The following is a 19,456-nucleotide window of genomic DNA, read 5'->3' on the forward strand; positions in this document are numbered from 1 at the left end:
GTTTTGATTTGTAAAACTAGTGAGACTTAACAGAATCTCTTTGGGTGATATAATCTAGGATGCATTCTAACTAGTAATGGTCAAGAAATTTTCACAGAGGGCTGGGTATGGTGGCTCACACCTGTAATCCCAGCACTTTAGGAGGCTCAGATGGGAGGATTGCTTGAGGCCAGGAGTTGGAGACCAGCCTGGACAACAAAGTGAGACCCCCCTTCTCTACAAAAAAATTTAAAATTAGCCAGGTGTGGTCATGTGTGGTGTGCATCTGTGGTCCTTGGGAGGCTGCAGTGGGAGGGATTGTCTTGAGTCTGGGCGGTGAAGGCTGCAGTGAGCCAAGGTTTTCTGCTACCCTCCAGCCTGGGTGACAGATGGAAACCCAGTCTCAAAAAAAAAAAGAATAAAAAAAATTGGAAAGATTTTTGTTCTAAAGTGAGAGTTAAATTGAAGCTTTTGAGGATGTGTATGGATTAAGTAGCATATATCTATAAAGATTTTAATTATGTGTCCTGATTAGTTTACATATGAAATGAAAAAATTTTTTTTTTTTTTTTTTTTTTTTGAGACGGAGTCTTGCTCTGTCACCCAGGCTGGAATGCAATGGTGCGATCTTGGCTCATTGCAGCCTCTGCCTCTCAGGTTCAAATGATTGTCCTGCCTCAGCCTCCTGAGTAGTTAGTGTTACAGGTGCCCACCACCATGTTCAGCTAATTTTGTATTTTTAGTAGAAATGGTTTCACCATGTTGGCCAGGCTGGTCTCAAACTCCTGACCTTGAGTGAGCCATCGCACCTGGCCTAAAATGGAAATTTTTTTTTTTTTTTTTTTTTTTTTGAGACAGAGTCACTCTTGTTGCCCAGGCTGGAGTGCAGCGGCACCATCTCGGCTCCCTGCAACCTCCACCTCCTGGGTTCAAGCAATTCTCCTGCTTCAGCCTCCCGAGTAACTGGGATTATAGGTGCCTGCCACTATGTCCGGCTAATTTTTGTATGTTTAGTAGAGACATGGTTTCACCATGTTGGCCAGGCTGGTCTCAAACTCCTGACCTCAGGTGATCCACCTGCCTTGGCCTCTCAAAGTGCTGGGATTATAGGCGTGAGCCACTGCGCCCAGTCTAAAATGGAAATTCTTAATTGGCATCAAGGAGTAAGGGAAGTTCACTAATTTGTATGTAAAATATTTGCATTTGGGAGGCAATGTACGTTTTTCTGGGAAAAGGATTCATGCTGTCATCAGATTATTGAAGGAATCTGTGACCCATTCATGTAGAGGGAAACTGAAGAAAGACCAAACCTTCCTCTATTTGTTTTCTTAGAAAATTAGTAAATAAAAAAACAGTTATGTTTTACCTAAAATCACGTGGACATGAATGTGGATTTTGTGTTACTTCCTCAGTTACTGCTTTGCTTTTAGGTTGAAGATGAACCAAACAAAATTTGTGAAGCCGATCGAGTGGCCATTAAAGCCAACATAGTGCACTTGATGCTTAGCAGCCCAGAGCAAATTCAGAAGCAGGTAATGTCGCTCCGCTTTTTAGATGGGCTCCTCTGTAAAGCTCTGATCTAATTAATCTTTTCCTCTCCTAGTTAAGTGATGCAATTAGCATTATTGGCAGAGAAGATTTTCCACAGAAATGGCCTGACTTGCTGACAGAAATGGTGAATCGCTTTCAGAGTGGAGATTTCCATGTTATTAATGGAGTCCTCCGTACAGCACATTCATTATTTAAAAGGTATTGATGCATAGATTCATGTTTTTAAAATACTTTTTAAAGTTTTATTTGCTTGTGTAAACAGTTGTGGTTTTGTGACTTGTCATTCCTTTGAATCTGATCATCTTGGAATGAGAGCAGAAGTTTCTGTATTGCGTTTGTTTCTTCTCAACTAGGATGTTTATTTCATATTGCTCTATTACCTGTGAAATACTTAGTCTTGATAAACTGCTTGATTCCTTTAAAAAGAAAACTGGCTGGGCATTGTGGCTCACACCTATAATCCTAGCACTTTAGGAGGGCAAAGTGGGCGGATCACCTGAGGTCAGGAGTTTGAGACCAGCCTGGCCAACATGGTAAAACCCCGTCTCTACTAAAAATACAAAAAAAACTAGCCAGGCGTGGTGGTATGTGCCTGTCATCCCAGCTACTCAGGAGGCTGAGACAGGAGAATCACTTGAGCCTGGGAGGTGGAGGCTGCAGTGAGCCGAGATCGAACCACTGCACTCCAGCCTGGGCGATAGAGCGAGACTCCGTCTCAAAAAAAAAAAAAAAAGAATTCCCTTTGAATTTCGGAATTTCGGAAACCCATCTATTCATAGATGTCCAATCAGCATCTCTCCTTGAAGACCTAAAGTGAGTAAATAAAAAAAACTTGTAAATTTATCTGTTTTACCTTAATTTTCTAGATACCGTCATGAATTTAAGTCAAACGAGTTATGGACTGAAATTAAGCTTGTTCTGGATGCCTTTGCTTTGCCTTTGACTAATCTTTTTAAGGTATGGAATGCATCTTGGTGATATTTTTAAATTAATATTTTAAATTGCTTGAATGTTTGTATACATGTTAAGAGAATGCTTTGAAAGCTTATTTGATAGATAATGTTTAGAGCATTTCTTTTGAAAAATTTCAAACCTACACAGAAATAGAGATGCTATAGTGAACTCCCATCTATTATTACACAAATTTAATGGTTAGCAACGTTTTATTTTCTCTGTTCCCTTTCTTAGGAATGTTATAAAAGCAAATCCCAAGCATCATATCATTTCACCCAAGTATTTTAAAGTATGTGTCTCTAAAGGAAGAAATACATATTTTTATTTGACTATGTTTGGAGTTTAATTAATTATATATTTATACATTATTTTACAGTTTACAGGATACTTTCCTGAATGTGTTCTTGGTGTTTGTGAAAATCCTATAAGATTTAAAGAAATCTATATATACTTTTTTTCTTTTTTCTTTTTTAAAGACAGGGTCTCACTCTCATTGCCCAGGCTGGAGTGCAGTGGGGCATGATTATAGCTCACTGCAGCCTCAACTACCCAAGCTCAGGTGATTATCCCACCTCAGCATTCCAAGTAGCTGGGACTACAGGTGCACACTACCATGCCTGGCTGCTTTTTCTCTTTTTTTTCTTTTTTTTTGAGATGGAGTTTCGTTCTTGCTCACTGCAACCTCCGCCTCCCGGGTTCAAGCAATTCTCCGAGTACGCTGGGATTACAGCCTGTGCCACTGGGCCTGGCCAGTAAAACCTGTTAATTGCATTTAGAATAATAAAGAATTGGAAACAACCTAAATATCAAGTGGCAGATGAATTGTTTAATAAGAGCATATAAAGATAGTTTTGTGTAATATATTTTTGTATATGCACAGATTGGGAAGACGTAGTTCAGAATATTAACATTGGACTTTTTAGTGCCATTATGAACAATTCAAAAATACATACTTTAACCTATTTTTCACAATCTCTTAAGTGACTGTATTATTTAAAAGCCAAGGCTGGGCATGGTGGCTCACGCTTGTAATCCCAGCACTTTGAGAGGCCGAGGCGGGCGGATCACGAGGTCAGGAGATCGAGACCACCCTGGCTAACGTGGTGAAACGCCGTCTCTACTAAAAATACAAAAAACAAAAACAAAATTATCCGGGCGTGGTGGCAGGCACCTATAGTCCCAGCTACTTGGGAGGCTGAGGCAGGAGAATGGTGTGAACCCAGGAGGTGGAGCTTGCAGCGAGCCGAGATTGTGCCACTGCGCTCCAGCCTGGACGACAGAGCAAGACTCCGTCTCAAAAAAATAAATAAGTAAAATATGAATAGTCTCAGCTTAGTGCAAGGCTGTTTCACTAAGATCAGCATGCTGGGTTTATGATGCACTAAAACCATGTTGCTAAATTCCTTTCCAAGGCCACTATTGAACTCTGCAGTACCCATGCAAATGATGCCTCTGCCCTGAGGATTCTGTTTTCTTCCCTGATCCTGATCTCAAAATTGTTCTATAGTTTAAACTTTCAGGTAAGTTCACTTGATTTCTTGCTTTTGGTTCTTACTCTTTGATTTTAAATAGAGTTTTCTTTCTGTTTGATAAAGACTTTTTTGCCAGCATTGATTTTTCTGAAAGAAAAGGTTTTTTCTGACTCTATTTATCTATAGTGTTCTGTTCTACAGTAGTTCTTTCAGATGCTAATGAGATGTTTCATGGAAAAAAGCAGTATTCTCTTAAATCTAGTAGGTTAGCAAAACCCCACATCCTAACTCACTCTTGGAGAGTCACCCTGTACACTGTTTTACTGGTGGCATTAAGAAGCTAGATTTCTGAGGCCTTCCTCTTTCGTTCATTTATATGGGTATTAACATTTGGGGAATCATGTTTTGGTTAGGGGTTGCTGTCCAGCTTATACAAAATGACTTTTATTGGAAGCCATATGAGGGAGACAAAAGACTTGAAGTACCAGACTTTGAAAGGGGTAAGAACTAGTAGTATTTCAGAGGAAACATAGCCACAGGGCTATAGCAGGGAATGCCTAGTTACCCTGTTGCTACTGAGATAGTGGCCTCCAATCATTCTTTCTGTTCTTAATCGTTAATTCAAGATTCAGGACCAAGAAAGGGGTGTTAATTGGTACAAATTGTTGCTATACTGCGATGCAAGGAGGGCCTAGCCCATTCATTGTTTGTAGCCAGTACCTGGACTTATCTTCACAACATGAATAAACTCATAGTGGTAGGGAAAGCATTCCCCAAAAGGAAATTGGGTTGTTTTAGCTAGAATAGGAGATGAACAGCCCAAAAGGACATGTCCCACATCAGTGTTCAGCTGGATAGCAGTTTGAGAAGTTCTTACTTAAATGAGTACTACTATTTTTGCTTACACCTTTTGAATTCTGAGAAGTCAGGTTTAATGAAGCCCTTGAGAACTTGTCTGGCAGGGAGACCAAGGAAAGAGGCATAATCTACCCTCAGGGGACTTGTACCCTCATTAAGAAGGCAGTACTATGCCACAAGAAATCAGTAACTAAAAGACAATTAGTTTATCTGCCTTGGTGGTCATCTTACAATAAACGTAGTTCAGAAAAGAAAGGGGATATATTAGTATGCACTGAGCTTGAGCTTTGTAAGGAAAGTCTTCATATAGTCTTAGCTGAACCTTGAAGGAAGATTTAGATTAGGATGAGAACTAGAGGTGGCATCATTTATAGCATACAAACAGAGGCAGAAGTCAGAATGCTTTATGCAGCTGCCAGATGTAGCTGGAGCAGAGAATTCTTGTCAGAATAGGTAATGCTCAGGCTGTGAAGCCTGTGTATAAAATGTTTTGTCCACGTGGTAAGGGAACTTATAAAAGTAGTGTTCTTAATATTTTAATCAAAAGTTTCAAGTCAGTGTTTATTCTGTAGGATCTCCCTGAATTTTTTGAAGATAATATGGAAACTTGGATGAATAATTTTCATACTCTCTTAACATTGGATAATAAGCTTTTACAAACTGATGTAAGTATTTAAAATGTTGCCTGAGTGGTCTTTTTCTTTCATTAAGAGTTATTTGTCTACAGTCTGGAAACCTATTTACTCTTGCATTGTTAAAAGATAAAATTTCAATACTGTAATAATATTTGATTCTATTTGATGTTACATGTTTGGTGTGTGTAGTATACAGAATTACTCTTATCATGGGCTTGTCTTAAGCCGTATTATACAGATAAGGCTGTTTCATTACATTATTGAAAGTAGGTCTTTAAAGTAGTGACATTGTGGATATTTCATGAAATAAAATTATTTTTCATTGAAGATACTAAGAAAACTTAAAACTCTATAATGGTAGCCCCTTTTTAAAAATCATCTGGCTAGGCATGGTGGTTCACATCTGTAATCCCAGCACTTTGGGCGGCCAAGGTGGGAGGATCCCTTGAGCCCAGGAGTTCAAGACCAGCCTTGGCAATGTAAGGAGACCCCCATCACTACAAAAAATAAAAATAAAATTAGCCAGATGTGTTGGCTCATGCTAATGGTCACAGCTACTCAGAAGGCTTAGTTGTGAGGATCCCTTGACCTTGAGCCCAGGAGGGCAAGGCTGCAATGAGCTGTGACCATGCCACTGCACTCCAGCCTGGGAGACAGGGAGACCTCATCTCAGAAAAAGAAAAAATTATCCACAGCTCGAGAAAGAGAGAAAATGGTAAAAGATTGTAATTTGTAAATATTTCTGATATGGGTTTTATATTGTGTACTTTTAAACATATAACACTTATTCTGTGCTACTCATTTGTTAATATATTTATGACCACCTTTCCGAAGAGACAAAAGACAAAATATTAAAAATATTTCAATACCAAATAAACTAAAAATTAGAATTGGTGATTCAAATCAGGTTTTAAGAGTGGGGTACAGAAAGAAATTGTTACTATCGTTGTACAACAGATTTTGTCTCAGAGTTTGACTATATTAATAGGAACTTTAAAAGATGTAGCTCTCATAAAATAATTATTTCAGTCCAATGGGAGGGAAAAACACTCCTTCAGAAAACAAAACTTTTCTTCACACAAAAGTCACAAGGAAATTTTTTGGATGGAATTCTTACAAGGACCTTTTTGCCCAGTTAACCATGTGCTACCTTGTGCTACTATTTATGCCTTGAGTAATCAGTGTGAGGGAGTTTTGGTTTTGGCTTTGGTTTTTGTTCTTACTCTGATGTCTTCCCTTGTCTCACTCTGTCACCAAGGCTGGAGTGCAGTGGCATGATCATGACTTACTGCAGCTTCGACCTCCCTGGGCTCAAGTGATCCTCCCACCTCAGCCTCCCAAGTAGCAGGGACTATGGGTATGCACCACCATGCCCAGCTGATTTTTTTTATTTTGGGGGCTTGCTGTGTTGCCCAGGCTAGACTCAAAACTCCTGGGCTTGGCCGGTCGCAGTGGCCCACGCCTATAATCCCAGCACTTTGGGAGGCCGAGGCCATCCTGGCTAACACGGTGAAACCCCGTCTCTACTAAAAAAAAAAATACAAAAATCAGCCAGGCATGATGGCGGGTGCCTGTAGTCCCAGCTACTTGGGAGGCTGAGGCAGGAGAATGACGTGAACCCAGGAGGCGGAGCTTGCAGTGAGCTGAGATCGCGCCACTGCACTCCAGCCTGGGCAACAGAGGGAGACTGCGTCTCAAAAAAAAAAAAAAAAAACCACTCCTGGCCTCAGGCCATCCTCCAGCCTCAGCCTCCCAGAGGGTTGGGATTACCGGCGTGAGCCACTACACTCAGCCAGAATATACTGTTTGAATCTAATATGGAAATATTTTGTAATTCAGCAACTTATTTGAAAGACTTGGTGAAAAGATTGGTGGTGGCATAGCTGTAGTTTACAATAACTGATTTGATTTGGATTTAATTGATAAAGAGTCTAGTTCAGGAATTTCAGTTACTCCTCTTACTTATGTTAGCATTAGAGTTGTATGTTGGAGTTTTTGTTTTCTTTTATGTGAGGATGAAGAGGAAGCCGGCTTATTGGAGCTCTTAAAATCCCAGATTTGTGATAATGCCGCACTCTATGCACAAAAGTACGATGAAGAATTCCAGCGATACCTGCCTCGTTTTGTTACAGCCATCTGGAATTTACTAGTTACAACGGGTCAAGAGGTTAAATATGATCTGGTAAGATGATGATGGAGACAAATAATTAAAAGACATTCTCTCCCTATCTCCTCCAAGAAATAAGCTGTTGAGTTTTGCTTTTAAAAATATTCTTGTTTTTGTGTTTTGTTCCAGTTGGTAAGTAATGCAATTCAATTTCTGGCTTCAGTTTGTGAGAGACCTCATTATAAGAATCTATTTGAGGACCAGAACACGCTGACAAGTATCTGTGAAAAGGTTATTGTGCCTAACATGGAATTTAGAGGTAATTATGGCAAAAGTATATTAGTATAAATTTACTAAGTCTGTGTTTGTTTTTTTGTAACATATTCAGTCTAATTCATTTATTACTGGATAAAACTTGTATGTCATTTATTTCTTCTTTTCTAAACCAAGACAGAAAATGTAGTATCTGTAATGAGTTTTGTTGTGCCCTGTGAGGGTTTTCTCATGGAAATATTAAATAAGACTTCAAAAATTCCTTTACACTAAGAAGATAAACTATCTGGAATTTCTATTCAGAGAAAGAATTTGATTTTGTTTCATTTATTATTTCAATGAATTTTTAGCTGGCTTTATTTATTTATATATTTATTTGAGACAGGGGTCTCGCTCTGTCACCCAGGCTGGAGTGCAGTGATGCAATCTTGGCTCACTGCAACCTTAGCCTCCCAGGCTCAAGTGATCCTCCTACCTCAGTCTTCTGAGTAGCTGGGACCACAGGCACACATCACCATGCCTGGCTAATTTCTTGTATTTTTGGTAGAGACAGGGTTTCACCATGTTGTTCAGGGTAGTCTCAAACTCTTGAGCTCAAGCAGTCCACCCGCTTTAGCCTCCCAAAGTGCTGGGATTGCATTTCTGAGCCACCTCGCCCAGAAATAGCTGTTTTTAAACAATCGACTTGAGAATAGAAATGATAACTTTATAAATACAAGGTTGAAGCCCACTTAGTTTGTGCTTAAGGTTAAACTATAGTGCTAAGAGCCTATATTTATAAAATGTATGTCCTTGTTCTAACAGTTGTGAAGAACAAGTAATGAAGGTGGGAGGGATTGTGTTTTTTGTTTTGGGGACAGGGTCTCACTGTGTCATCCAGGCTGGAGTGCAGTAGCACAGTTATGGCTTACTGCAACCTCAACTTCCCAGGCTCAAGTCATTGTCCCACCCCGGCCTCCTGAGTAGCTGGGACTACAGACGTGCACCACCATGCTCAGCTAATTTTTTATTTTTTATAAAGATGGGGGTCTTCCTATGTTGCACAGGCTGGTCTCGAACTCCTGGCTTCAAACAATCCTTCTGCCTCAGCCTCCCAAAGTGCTGGGATTACAGGCATGAGCCACCATGCCAGGCCAAGATTGTGTTTTATATCAAAATAGTTATTAGATCAGTGGTTTTCAAATTACATCTGGAACAAAATAAGGAAATTAAGGACAATATAGCGTGAGATTTTATTTCCTGTTGTGTTTTCATAAAAATATGTTTAAAGGATAAATCTTCTGGCTGGGTGTGGTGGCCCATACCTTTAATCCCAACACTTTGGGAGGCTGAGGTGGGAGGAACACTTGAGCCCAGGAGTTCAAGACCAGCCTGGCCAAAATAGCAAAACCTTATCTCTACAAAAAATAAATTAGTTGGGTATGGTGGCATGGGCCTGTGGTCCCAGGTACTCAAGCAGCTTAGGTGGGAGTTTTGCTTGAGCTCAGGAGGTGGAGGCTGCAGTGAGACATGATCACACAACTGCAGTCTGTGTGTGTGTGTGTGTGTAGACTTTTTTTTTTTTTTAATTTATATGATAAAAATAGACATGAGATCTCGCTGTGTTGACCAGGCTGGTCTCAAACTCCTGGGCTCAAGCGATCCTCCCATTTCAGCCTCCCAAAGTGCTAGGTTACACGCGTGAGCCACCATGCCGGCCATTTCTGACATTGTCCACTCTACTTATTTGTTGTTGAAATGACTTTAATGAAATAATAGTGATTAAAATTAGGTCGTTGGTATTTTAATGTTCTTATTTGGTGAAATTAAAAGTTAGCATTCTGATACTGATCCCTAACATTTTTGACAGTTGCAGGTATAATCCAATTCTGGGGAAACTGTCACATTAGAACAAGTGAGCCTATCTCATAGTTGTGTGAATTACCTAATAACCTCACCTTTCAGGGTAGCATTTGCTGCTCTAGATAATGATTAAGAGTATATGAAGTAGTCATCTGATGGGAAAGAATTCTTTGCTGTAGAACAAGGCAGTTTTACATACTCTTCTGCATTCTCAGCTGTAAAGTACAGTGACGTCTTTTGGAGTGTTATCTGAAATATCATCTCTCCTTGTAGCTGCTGATGAAGAAGCATTTGAAGATAATTCTGAGGAGTACATAAGGAGAGATTTGGAAGGATCTGGTGTGTATCTTGGTTTTTTAGTTACTAGTCTCTTAGCAAGCCAGTTTTAAGGTGGTTCTCTTTCTAGTAAATGGGAGAAGTGGGATTGAGAATAAGAGTGTTTTTTCAGCAGGCTTTCATTGAGAACTGTTGTCTTTCTTCAACTTGTCTTAAAAAGCTCTTATATGACCTGAATGAAAATATCAAAAGTTGAATCATTTGTCTGTTCTTACATAGTATTTATCAAAATTCTGTGATTCTGTGACCTCTTTAGTTTCATTTTGATTTTGTATTTCTTGAGGGCGGGAATGTTTTTTTCATTGTTTGTGTTGCTGATAGCTATTGGGTGGCCCTTTGTTTTTCGTTCTTTTTTTTTTCGTTTTACAATCGTAGCCAAATTATTCCAGGCAATTTGTTTTCTTATAAATTGGATCAGCTTGTTGGTGGTTGTTTTTTTTCCCCATAATATATTTTCTTTTCATTTCATAGATATTGATACTAGACGCAGGGCTGCTTGTGATCTGGTGCGAGGATTATGCAAGTTTTTTGAGGGACCTGTGACAGGAATCTTCTCTGGTTATGTTAATTCCATGCTGCAGGAATACGCAAAAAATCCATCTGTCAACTGGAAACACAAAGATGCAGCCATCTACCTAGTGACATCTTTGGCATCAAAAGCCCAAACACAGAAGGTAAATATTTTTAATGTGGTTTTGTTTCTAAAACAGAAATCAGTGACACCCACACAAGTCAAAAAGAAATAACGTCTCTGATAATAGAGCTTACTCTGCCAGATAACCTATTCTGATTAAGATTTATATAATCTCTGAAGATGGCTTTATGTTGATGTATTGAGCACTTAAGTTTCTTATAGACCAGAAAATTGATAGATGGCCACACTTGTTACCTTAGGTGAGACCCGCTGTATAAAATATGCTTAACTTAAACTTAGCTGTTCTTTAATTGAGGAAAGTTTCTTTATTGTCTATTAGTATAGTCTTATTTTACATTTTTATATTTTTGAGACGGAGTCTCACTTTGTCACCAGGCTGGAGTGCAATGGCGTGATCTCAGCTCACTGCAACCTCCACCTCCCGAGTTCGAGCGACTCTCCTGCCTCAGCGTCCCAAGTAACTGGGATTACAAGTGTGCACTACCACACCTGGCTAATTTTTGTATTTTTAGTAGAGACAAGGTTTCACCATATTGGTCAGGATGGTCAAATTCCTGACCTCGTGTGATCCTCACACCTCAGCCTCCCAGAGTGCTGGGATACAGGTGTGAGTCACCGTGCCTAGACAGTATAGTCTTATTTTATATTTTATACATAAGCAGGTTGTGTTTTGTTGTTGTTGTTTTGTTTTGTTTTGTTTTGAGATGGAGTTTCGCTCTTGTTGCCAAGACTGGAGTGCAATGGCACGATCTTGGCTCACCGCAACCTCTGTTTCCTGGGTTCAAGCGATTCTCCTGCCTCAGCCTCCCGAGTAGCTGGGATTACAGGCATGCGCCACCACCCTGGCTAATTTTGTATTTGTAGTAGAGACGGGGTTTCTCCATGTTGGTCAGGCTGTTCTTGAACTCCTGACCTCAGGTGATCCACCTGCCTTGGCCTCCCAAAGTGCTGGGATTACAAGCATGAGCCACCATGCCTAGCCTAAGCAGTTCATGTTTTGAAGTGTTCCTCTTTTTTTTTTTTTTTTTTGAGACGTCGTCTTGCTCTGTCATCCAGGCTGGAATGCAATGGCAACATCTCAGATTACTGCAACCTCTGCCTCCCGGGTTCAAGCAATTCTCATGCCTCAGCCTCCCGAGTAGTTAGAATTACAGGTGCATGCAACTACACCTGGCTAATTTTTTGTGTTTTTAGTAGAGACAGGGTTTTGCCATGTTGGCCAGGCTAGTCTTGAACTCCTGACTTCAAGTGATCTACCCGCCTCGGCCTCCCAAAGTGCTGGGATTACAGCCGTGAGCTCCTGTACACAGCCAGTACAGTCTCATTTTATACATAAGCAATTTGTATTTTGAAGTGTTCATCTCCATTTTAACATGGTTTTCTAAAATTGCCTGAATTTCTAATGTGGTAGATATATACAGGTATTTTGTTATTTTACCATGTTATGAATTTGCTTTTCAGCATGGAATTACACAAGCAAATGAACTTGTAAACCTAACTGAGTTCTTTGTGAATCACATCCTCCCTGATTTAAAATCAGCTAATGGTGAGTTGTGAAATTCTTGCTTTTTTTACAGCTTGCCACACTATACCTGAATTCAAAAAACGGCTTCCTATCCTTGTTCCCTTTTGTTCTTTTTTTTTTTTTTTTTCTTTTGAGACGGTGTCTTACTCTGTTACCCAGGCTGGAGTGCAGTGGCACAGTCTCTGCTCACTGCAACTCCTGCCTCCTGGGTTCAAGCGATTCTCCTGCCTCAGCTTCCCAAGCAGCTGGGACTACAGGCACGTACCACCATGCCCGGCTAATTTTTGTATTTTTAGTAGAGACGGGGTTTCCCCATGTTGGCCAGGCTGGTCTCAAACTCCTGACCTCAGGTGATCCACCTGCGTCGGCCTGCCAAAGTGCTGGGATTGCAGGCGTGAGCCTCCATGCCCTGCCCATTATTTCTTTTATTGAATAAAATCTCAAATGGTTTCCCCAGATCTTGTCCATGTGAAATTAATTATTGATAAAGAAAATATTGCTTGATTAGGAGTAAAATAGGAATAAATACAACTAAACTGTAACTCAGCTTTGCTACCTAGTGTATAAATAAGGATTATACATTGGCTTCCTTTTCTTTTTTATTTGAAAAACGAATTCTTAAAAATTGGAGTACATTTCAAAGTACTAGAAAATTGATAAATATTAAGGATATCTTTTGGCCAGGTGCAGTGGCTCACACCTGTAATCCCAGCACTTTGGGAGACTGAGGCGGGAGGATCGTGAGGTCAAGAGATTGAGACCAGCCTGGTCAAAATGGTGAAACCCCGTCTCTACTAAGAATACAAAAACTAGCCGGGCGTGGTGGCGTGTGCCTGTAATCCCAGCTATTTGGGAGGCTGAGGCAGGAGAATCGCTTGAATCCAGGAGGCAGGGGTTGCAGTGAGCCGAGATCGTGCCACTGCACTCTAGCCTGGGATACAGAGCGAGACTCTGTCTCAAAAAAAAAAATTAAGGATAGTTTCTGATGTTTATGAATGTATTGATCTAGATCTAGATATATTCCTTTTTAAAAAAAATATTTTAATGTAGGAAATTTATATACACCCAAAGGTGAAGAGAATATTGTAATGAGCTCCCATGTGACCATCATTTAGCTTCAAGAATTATTAACATTTGGTGATCTATTCCTTTCATTAATTTATTTCCCTACCCACTAGAATAATGTAAAGCAAATTCCAGCTAGACAGACATGTTTCTAATTCAGAATAGCTTCACTTCTGGGAATGTAGGTAGACATGCTCACCGATGCATGGTCCAGCTCATTTTTACTCAATTATATAATATGTGTTCCTTTGTCATGAAACAGGCATGGGGAAAAATAAAATCATTTATAATCCTACCAAAATTAATGACTAAATAGTAAATCATAATATAATTAACCGTGCTTTAATTACTTGACATTTTATCTTTTTTTATAACTCTGATGATGTCACTAATTTGGAAGTAATGATCCTTACCACTTAAGTAACTGTGGCTTTCTGTTTTTTTATATAGTGAATGAATTTCCTGTCCTTAAAGCTGACGGTATCAAATATATTATGATTTTTAGAAATCAAGTAAGTAGCTTTTTATTTGTTACACGCCACTTAATCTCTTTAAGAGTTTTATTATGTACCACCTTCTCATCTACTGTGCAGTCATTTTATATCCACATCTAACAAAATTAACAATGATTTCTTTATAACTTAGAATTTTAGACCATGCTTAATTTTCCTCAGATGTCTTTTTGCAATAATAGTAATAGAATTGGGATCTAGATAATGTCCACACATTGCTTACAGTTGATTGTGTCTTAAGTCTCTTAATTTACAACAGAGAGGTCCTTCTCTGCCACTTTTTGTTTGAGATGGAGTCTCATTCTGTCACCCAGGCTGGAGTGCAGTGGCACCATCTTGGCTCACTGCAACCTCTACCTCCTGGGTTCACGTGATTCTCCTGTCTCAGCCTCCCAAATAGCTAGGATTACAGGCACCTGCCACCACACCTAGCTAATTTTTTGTATTTTCAGTAGATCCGGGGTTTCCCCATGTTGACCAGGCTGGTCTCAAACTCCTGACCTCAGGTGATCTGTTCATCTCGGCCTCCCAAAGTGCTGGGACTACAGGTGTGAGCCACTGCACCCAACTGCCTTCCTTTCCTTTTATTTATTTATTTAAAAAAAATTTTTTTTTATTTTGAGACGGATCTCACTCTGTCACCCAGGCTGGAATGCAGTGGCCTGATCTCAGATCACTGTAACCTCTGCCTTCCGGGTTCAAGTGATTCTCCTGCCTTGGCCTCCCTAGTAGCTGGGATTACAGGCATCTGCCACCACGCCTGGCTGATTTTTTGTATTTTTAGTAGTGATGGGGTTTCCCCATGTTGGCCAAGCTGGTCTCAAACTCCTGACCTCAGGTGATCCACCAGCCTTGGCCTCCCAAAGTGCTGGGATTACAGCTGTGAGCCACTGCACCTGGCCTCTACCCTTCCTTATGCTTGTTGTTGGAGAAAACACTCATTTATCTTAGAGACTTTCTCACATTTTACTTTTGGCTGATTGCACCTTGAATCCCTCAGTATTCAAGGGGTATTGGTTCCAGGATGCCTGAATATCCCAAAATTGATGAATACTTAGGTCCCACATTTGGGCCTGTGGAATCCTCATATATGAAAAGCCAGCCTTCCACATACAGATTTTACATCCCAGGAATACTGTGTTTTCTATTTGCATTTGGTCTAAAACAAATCCAGCCAGGCATGGTGGCTTGTGCCTGTAATCCCAACACTTTGAGAGGCTGAGGCAGGCAGATCATTTGAGGTCAGGAGTTCAAGACCACCTTGGCCAACATGACGAAACCCCATCTCTACTAAAAATACTAGCTGGGTGTGGTGGCACATGCCTATAATCCCATCTACTCGGGAGGCTGAGACATGAGAATCACTTGAACCCAGGAGGCGAAGGTTGCAGTGAGCCAAGATCATGCCATTGCACTCCAGCCTGGACAACAGAGCAAGACTCAAACCCGTGTTGTTCAAGGGTCTCCTGAAGTTTATGTTGTCCCTCTAGTCCCCATATTTCTATATTGGTAAATCTGGGGGCTTGATTAGACTTAGATTCCTTGGTCGGGGGTGACACAAGAAAGCATCATAGGTATACTTTCTGTTTCATTTTATCAGGATATACACAATATCTGGTTGTTTTTTTTTTTTTTTTTTTTTTTTGCTTTTTTTTTTTTTTTGCTCGCTGCAAGCTCAGCCTCCTGGGTTCACGCCATTCTCCTGCCTCAGCGTCCCAAGTAGCTGGGACTACAGGCGTCAGGCACCATGCCTGGCCCTGGTTATCAATTTTTAATGATGTTAAGACAGATCAGTGGATTCAGATGAAGGAGAACGTTACATTGTCAACATTTTTTAAATAGCACTTTAAAAATTGAGATATACTTTATTCTTTTTTTTTGGAGACGGAGTTTCGCTCTCATTGCCCAGGCAATGGAACGATCTCGGCTCACCGCAATGTGCGTCTCCCGAGTTCAAGCGATTTTCTTGCCTCAGCCTCCTGAGTAGCTGGGATTACAAGCATCCACCACCACGCCTGGCTAATTTTGTATTTTTAGTAGAGACGGGGTTTCTCCATGTTGGTCAGGCTGGTCTCGAACCCCCTATCTCAGGCGATCCGCCTGCCTCGGCCTCCCAAAATGCTAGGATTACAGGCATGAGCCACTGCGCCCGGCCTTATTCATTTATTTTTGAGACAAAGTCTCACAGTCTGTCGGCCAGTCTAGAGTGAACTACTACAATCATAGCTCAATGCAGCCTTAAACTTGTAGGCTCAAGTGACCCTTTTGCCTAAGCCTCCCTGAGTAGCCAAGACTATAGGTGTGTGCCACACCACCTGGCTAATTTTTTATACTTTTTACTTAGTTTATTGTTTCTTTCTTTCTCCTTTTTTTTTTTTTTTTTGAGAGGTAGTTTTGCTCTGTTGCCCAGGCTGGAGTACAGTGGTGCGATCTCGGCTCACTGCAGCCTCCACCTCCCAGGTTCAAGTGATTCTCTTGCCTCAGCCTCCTGAGTAGCTGGGATTACACGTGCCTGCCACCATGCCCAGCTAATTTTTGTGTTGTTAGAAGAGACAGGGTTTTACCATGTTGGCCAGGCTGGTCTCAAACTCCTGACCTCAGGTGATCCACCCCTGCCTCAGTCTCCGAAAGTGCTGGGATTATAGGCGTGAGCTACCACGCCCGGCCCATTTCTTTATTTTTTGAAACAGGGTCTCGTTCTGTCGCCCAGGCTGGAGTGCAGTGACATGACCACAGCTCACTGCAGCCTTGAACTCCTGGGCTCAAGCAGTCCTCCCACTTTCAGCCTCCCGAGTAGCTGGAACCCAGGCACGTGCCACCACACCCAGCCATATTGCATTACTTTTAAAAAATCAATTGAGAAAAATTATAGAGAATACCTGCTTCCCCAGTTAGAGTATGTTGGAATTTTGCCAATCTTAAATGGTATCTCATTGCAGTTTTAATTTACGTTTGTTTTATTTTGAGTTCGGTTAAGCATCTTTCCACTTGAAGGGTCCATTTTCATTTTCGGTGAACTGTGAATTCATCTTCTTTTGCCCATTTTTCTATCTGATTATTGGTCTTAATTTTTAGAGAACGTGTAGTTTTTCTTCTGATTCTTAACGCCTAGGTCACTTTAATTGTACTGAGAAAAAAATCAAAACTTGCACTCATCTTATTCCTTTGATGTCTTTGCCCAGTAACAATGGTGCCATCTTGCAAAATATTTTAAACACACAAGCAGGAATAAAACAATATGATGATTACTGAAATAATCCTCACAAATCTTAAAACTCCAGGCCATATTTATGTATACATACATATACAATGGAGGTATTCCAGATGCTCCCTGCCCAGTCAGTCCCTTTCTCTCTATAGGTAATTACTGTAATGAATTCGGTGTATTTGACACCCATGGAAGTGCTTTTCTTACGCTTTCACTACGCGTTTATGTTTCTGCAAAAATTATTTAGTATTATGTAGGTTTTAATTTTTTTTTTTAGATGGAGTCTTGCTCTGTTGCCCAGGTTCAAGCCATGCTTTTTTTATACTTTCACTATGTGTTTATGTTTCTGCAGAAATTATTTAGTATGCTGTAGGTTTTAATTTTTTTTTAGATGGAGTCTTGCTCTGTTGCCCAGGTTCAAGCCATTCTCCTGCCTCAGCCTCCCAAGTAGCTGGGACTGCAGGTGCCCACCACCACGCCCAGCAATTTTTTGGTAGAGACAGGGTTTTGCCATCTTGGCCAGGCTGGTCTTGAACTCCTGACCTCAGGTGATCCACCCGCCTTGGCCTCCCAAAGTGCTGGGATTACAGTCGTGATTCACCACGCCTGGCCTAGGTTTTAAATTTTTGTTTGTATAAATGACATCATACTATGGGTTTCATTTTTCTGTTTTTTGTTTACTTGTTTGTTTTGAGACGGAGTCTTCGCTCTGTCGCTCAGTGCAGTAACACAATCAAGTCATGCAGTGGCACGATCTTGGCTCACTGCAAGCTTCACCTCCTGGGTTCATGCCATTCTCCTGCCTCAGCCTCGCGATAGCTGGGACTACAGGCTACCGCCACCATGCCCGGCTAATTTTTTTTGTATTTTTTAGTAGAGACGGGGTTTCACTGTGTTAGCCAGGATGGTCTCGATCTCCTGACGTTGTGATCCGCCCGCCTTGGCCTCCCAAAGTGCTGGGATTACAGGCATGAGCCACCGTGCCCGGCCTTTTCTGTTTGATTTTGAGAATGAGGTCTTGCTCTGTTGCCCAGGCTGGAGTGCAGTGGTGCGATCATAGCTTACTTCAGCCAGGAAGTTCTGGACTCAAGCGATCCTCCTGCCTTAGCCTCCCTAGTTGATGGGATTACGGGCATGCTCCACCATACCCACCTACATCATGACTGTTTGTCCTTAACATCTTTTTTTTTTTTCTTTTTTCTTTTTTTTTTTTTCTGAGATGGAGTCTTGCTCTGTTGCCCACGCTGGAGTGCAGTGGTGCAGTCTCAGCTCACTGCAACCTCCACCTCCTGGGTTGAAGCCATTCTTCTGCCTCAGCCTCCTGAGTAGCTGGGACTACAGGCGCATGCCACCACGTCTGGCTAATTTTTTGTATTTTTAGTAGAGGTTTCACCATGTTAGCCAGGATGGTCTTGATCTCATGACCTCGTGATCTACCCGCCTCGGCCTCCCAAAGTGCTGGGATTACAGGTGTGAGCCGCCACTGCGCCCGGCCTAACATCATTTTTGAGTTATTCATTTAGTGCCTAAAGCGATCCAGCTACCTCAGCCTCTCAAGTTGCTGGGACTACAGGAATTCACTACCATGCCCAGCTAATTTTTTATTTAATTTTTTTTTAATAGAGATGAGGTCTCACTATGTTGCCCAGGCTGGTCTTGAGCTCCTGGGCTTAAGCAATTGTTCTACCTTGGCTTCCTGAAGTATTGGGATTATAGACAGGAATGAACCACCACACCCAGGAGGCTTTTCTAGTTTAGACTAATGAATGTTTCAAATTTAGAGGTTTTTAATGAAGATTGTTCTCGTATTTGTTGCTTTTTGGGGGTGGGAAGAGAACAAAAAATGAGACACAAAAAGGTTAAATAACTTTTTCAAGAAATATCTGCTAGTGATGATTCTTAAGTTTGGTGAAATCTTAGTCTCCTTCTCTGTGATACTATTATTTTATGGTATGTTGATTTATCTGCAAGATGTTATCCTCATAGTTTTGTGCTCTGAAAAGGAGAATTTAGAAAGTGGAAATTGAACCATTATGTGCAAGTGAAAGTTTTGGTTTCTGGGCAGCAGCATCTCCTATTATAACAGAGCTTAAAAATAGCAAATTGTTCTTTAAATCAACAGGTCCTTCTCTTCCAATTGTCTTTTACTCAAATATGGAATCATTGCATTTAGAGCATGTATATTATTGTGTTTTTTAGGTGCCAAAAGAACATCTTTTAGTCTCGATTCCTCTCTTGATTAATCATCTTCAAGCTGAAAGTATTGTTGTTCATACTTACGCAGCTCATGCTCTTGAACGGCTCTTTACTATGCGAGGGCCTAACAATGCCACTCTGTGAGTATTTTATTTTAAAGTTTTTTAGCCTGGGGTAGGGGCTGTACTGTGCTGGTCAAAGATATCTGAATGTTTTCATAATTTCACTAGTAGGAAAACAAATGTCTGCTTTTTATTCCTTTATACTCTGTTTCATTCTAAAAGCATT

General features: G+C 40.8%; 1 protein-coding gene across 4 annotated transcripts in view; it reads left to right on the top strand.

Annotated features, from left to right (window-relative positions):
* CSE1L (chromosome segregation 1 like) overlaps positions 1–19,456 on the top strand; it is a 50,232-nt gene that overhangs the window by 18,526 nt on the left and 12,250 nt on the right. For all 4 annotated transcript variants that reach the window (XM_001166085.7, XM_016938090.4, XM_063803092.1 and 1 more), the window contains exons 4-15: positions 1,410–1,511; positions 1,583–1,728; positions 2,397–2,487; positions 3,897–4,004; positions 5,387–5,479; positions 7,464–7,631; positions 7,746–7,875; positions 9,945–10,010; positions 10,479–10,681; positions 12,124–12,208; positions 13,703–13,764; positions 19,172–19,308. In XM_001166085.7, the coding sequence (XP_001166085.1) occupies positions 1,410–1,511; positions 1,583–1,728; positions 2,397–2,487; positions 3,897–4,004; positions 5,387–5,479; positions 7,464–7,631; positions 7,746–7,875; positions 9,945–10,010; positions 10,479–10,681; positions 12,124–12,208; positions 13,703–13,764; positions 19,172–19,308 (1,391 nt within the window). The remainder of the gene's footprint in view (positions 1–1,409; positions 1,512–1,582; positions 1,729–2,396; positions 2,488–3,896; positions 4,005–5,386; positions 5,480–7,463; positions 7,632–7,745; positions 7,876–9,944; positions 10,011–10,478; positions 10,682–12,123; positions 12,209–13,702; positions 13,765–19,171; positions 19,309–19,456) is intronic.

Source organism: Pan troglodytes, chromosome 21 (assembly GCF_028858775.2).
Source record: "Pan troglodytes isolate AG18354 chromosome 21, NHGRI_mPanTro3-v2.0_pri, whole genome shotgun sequence".
Taxonomy (NCBI): Eukaryota; Metazoa; Chordata; class Mammalia; order Primates; family Hominidae; genus Pan; species Pan troglodytes.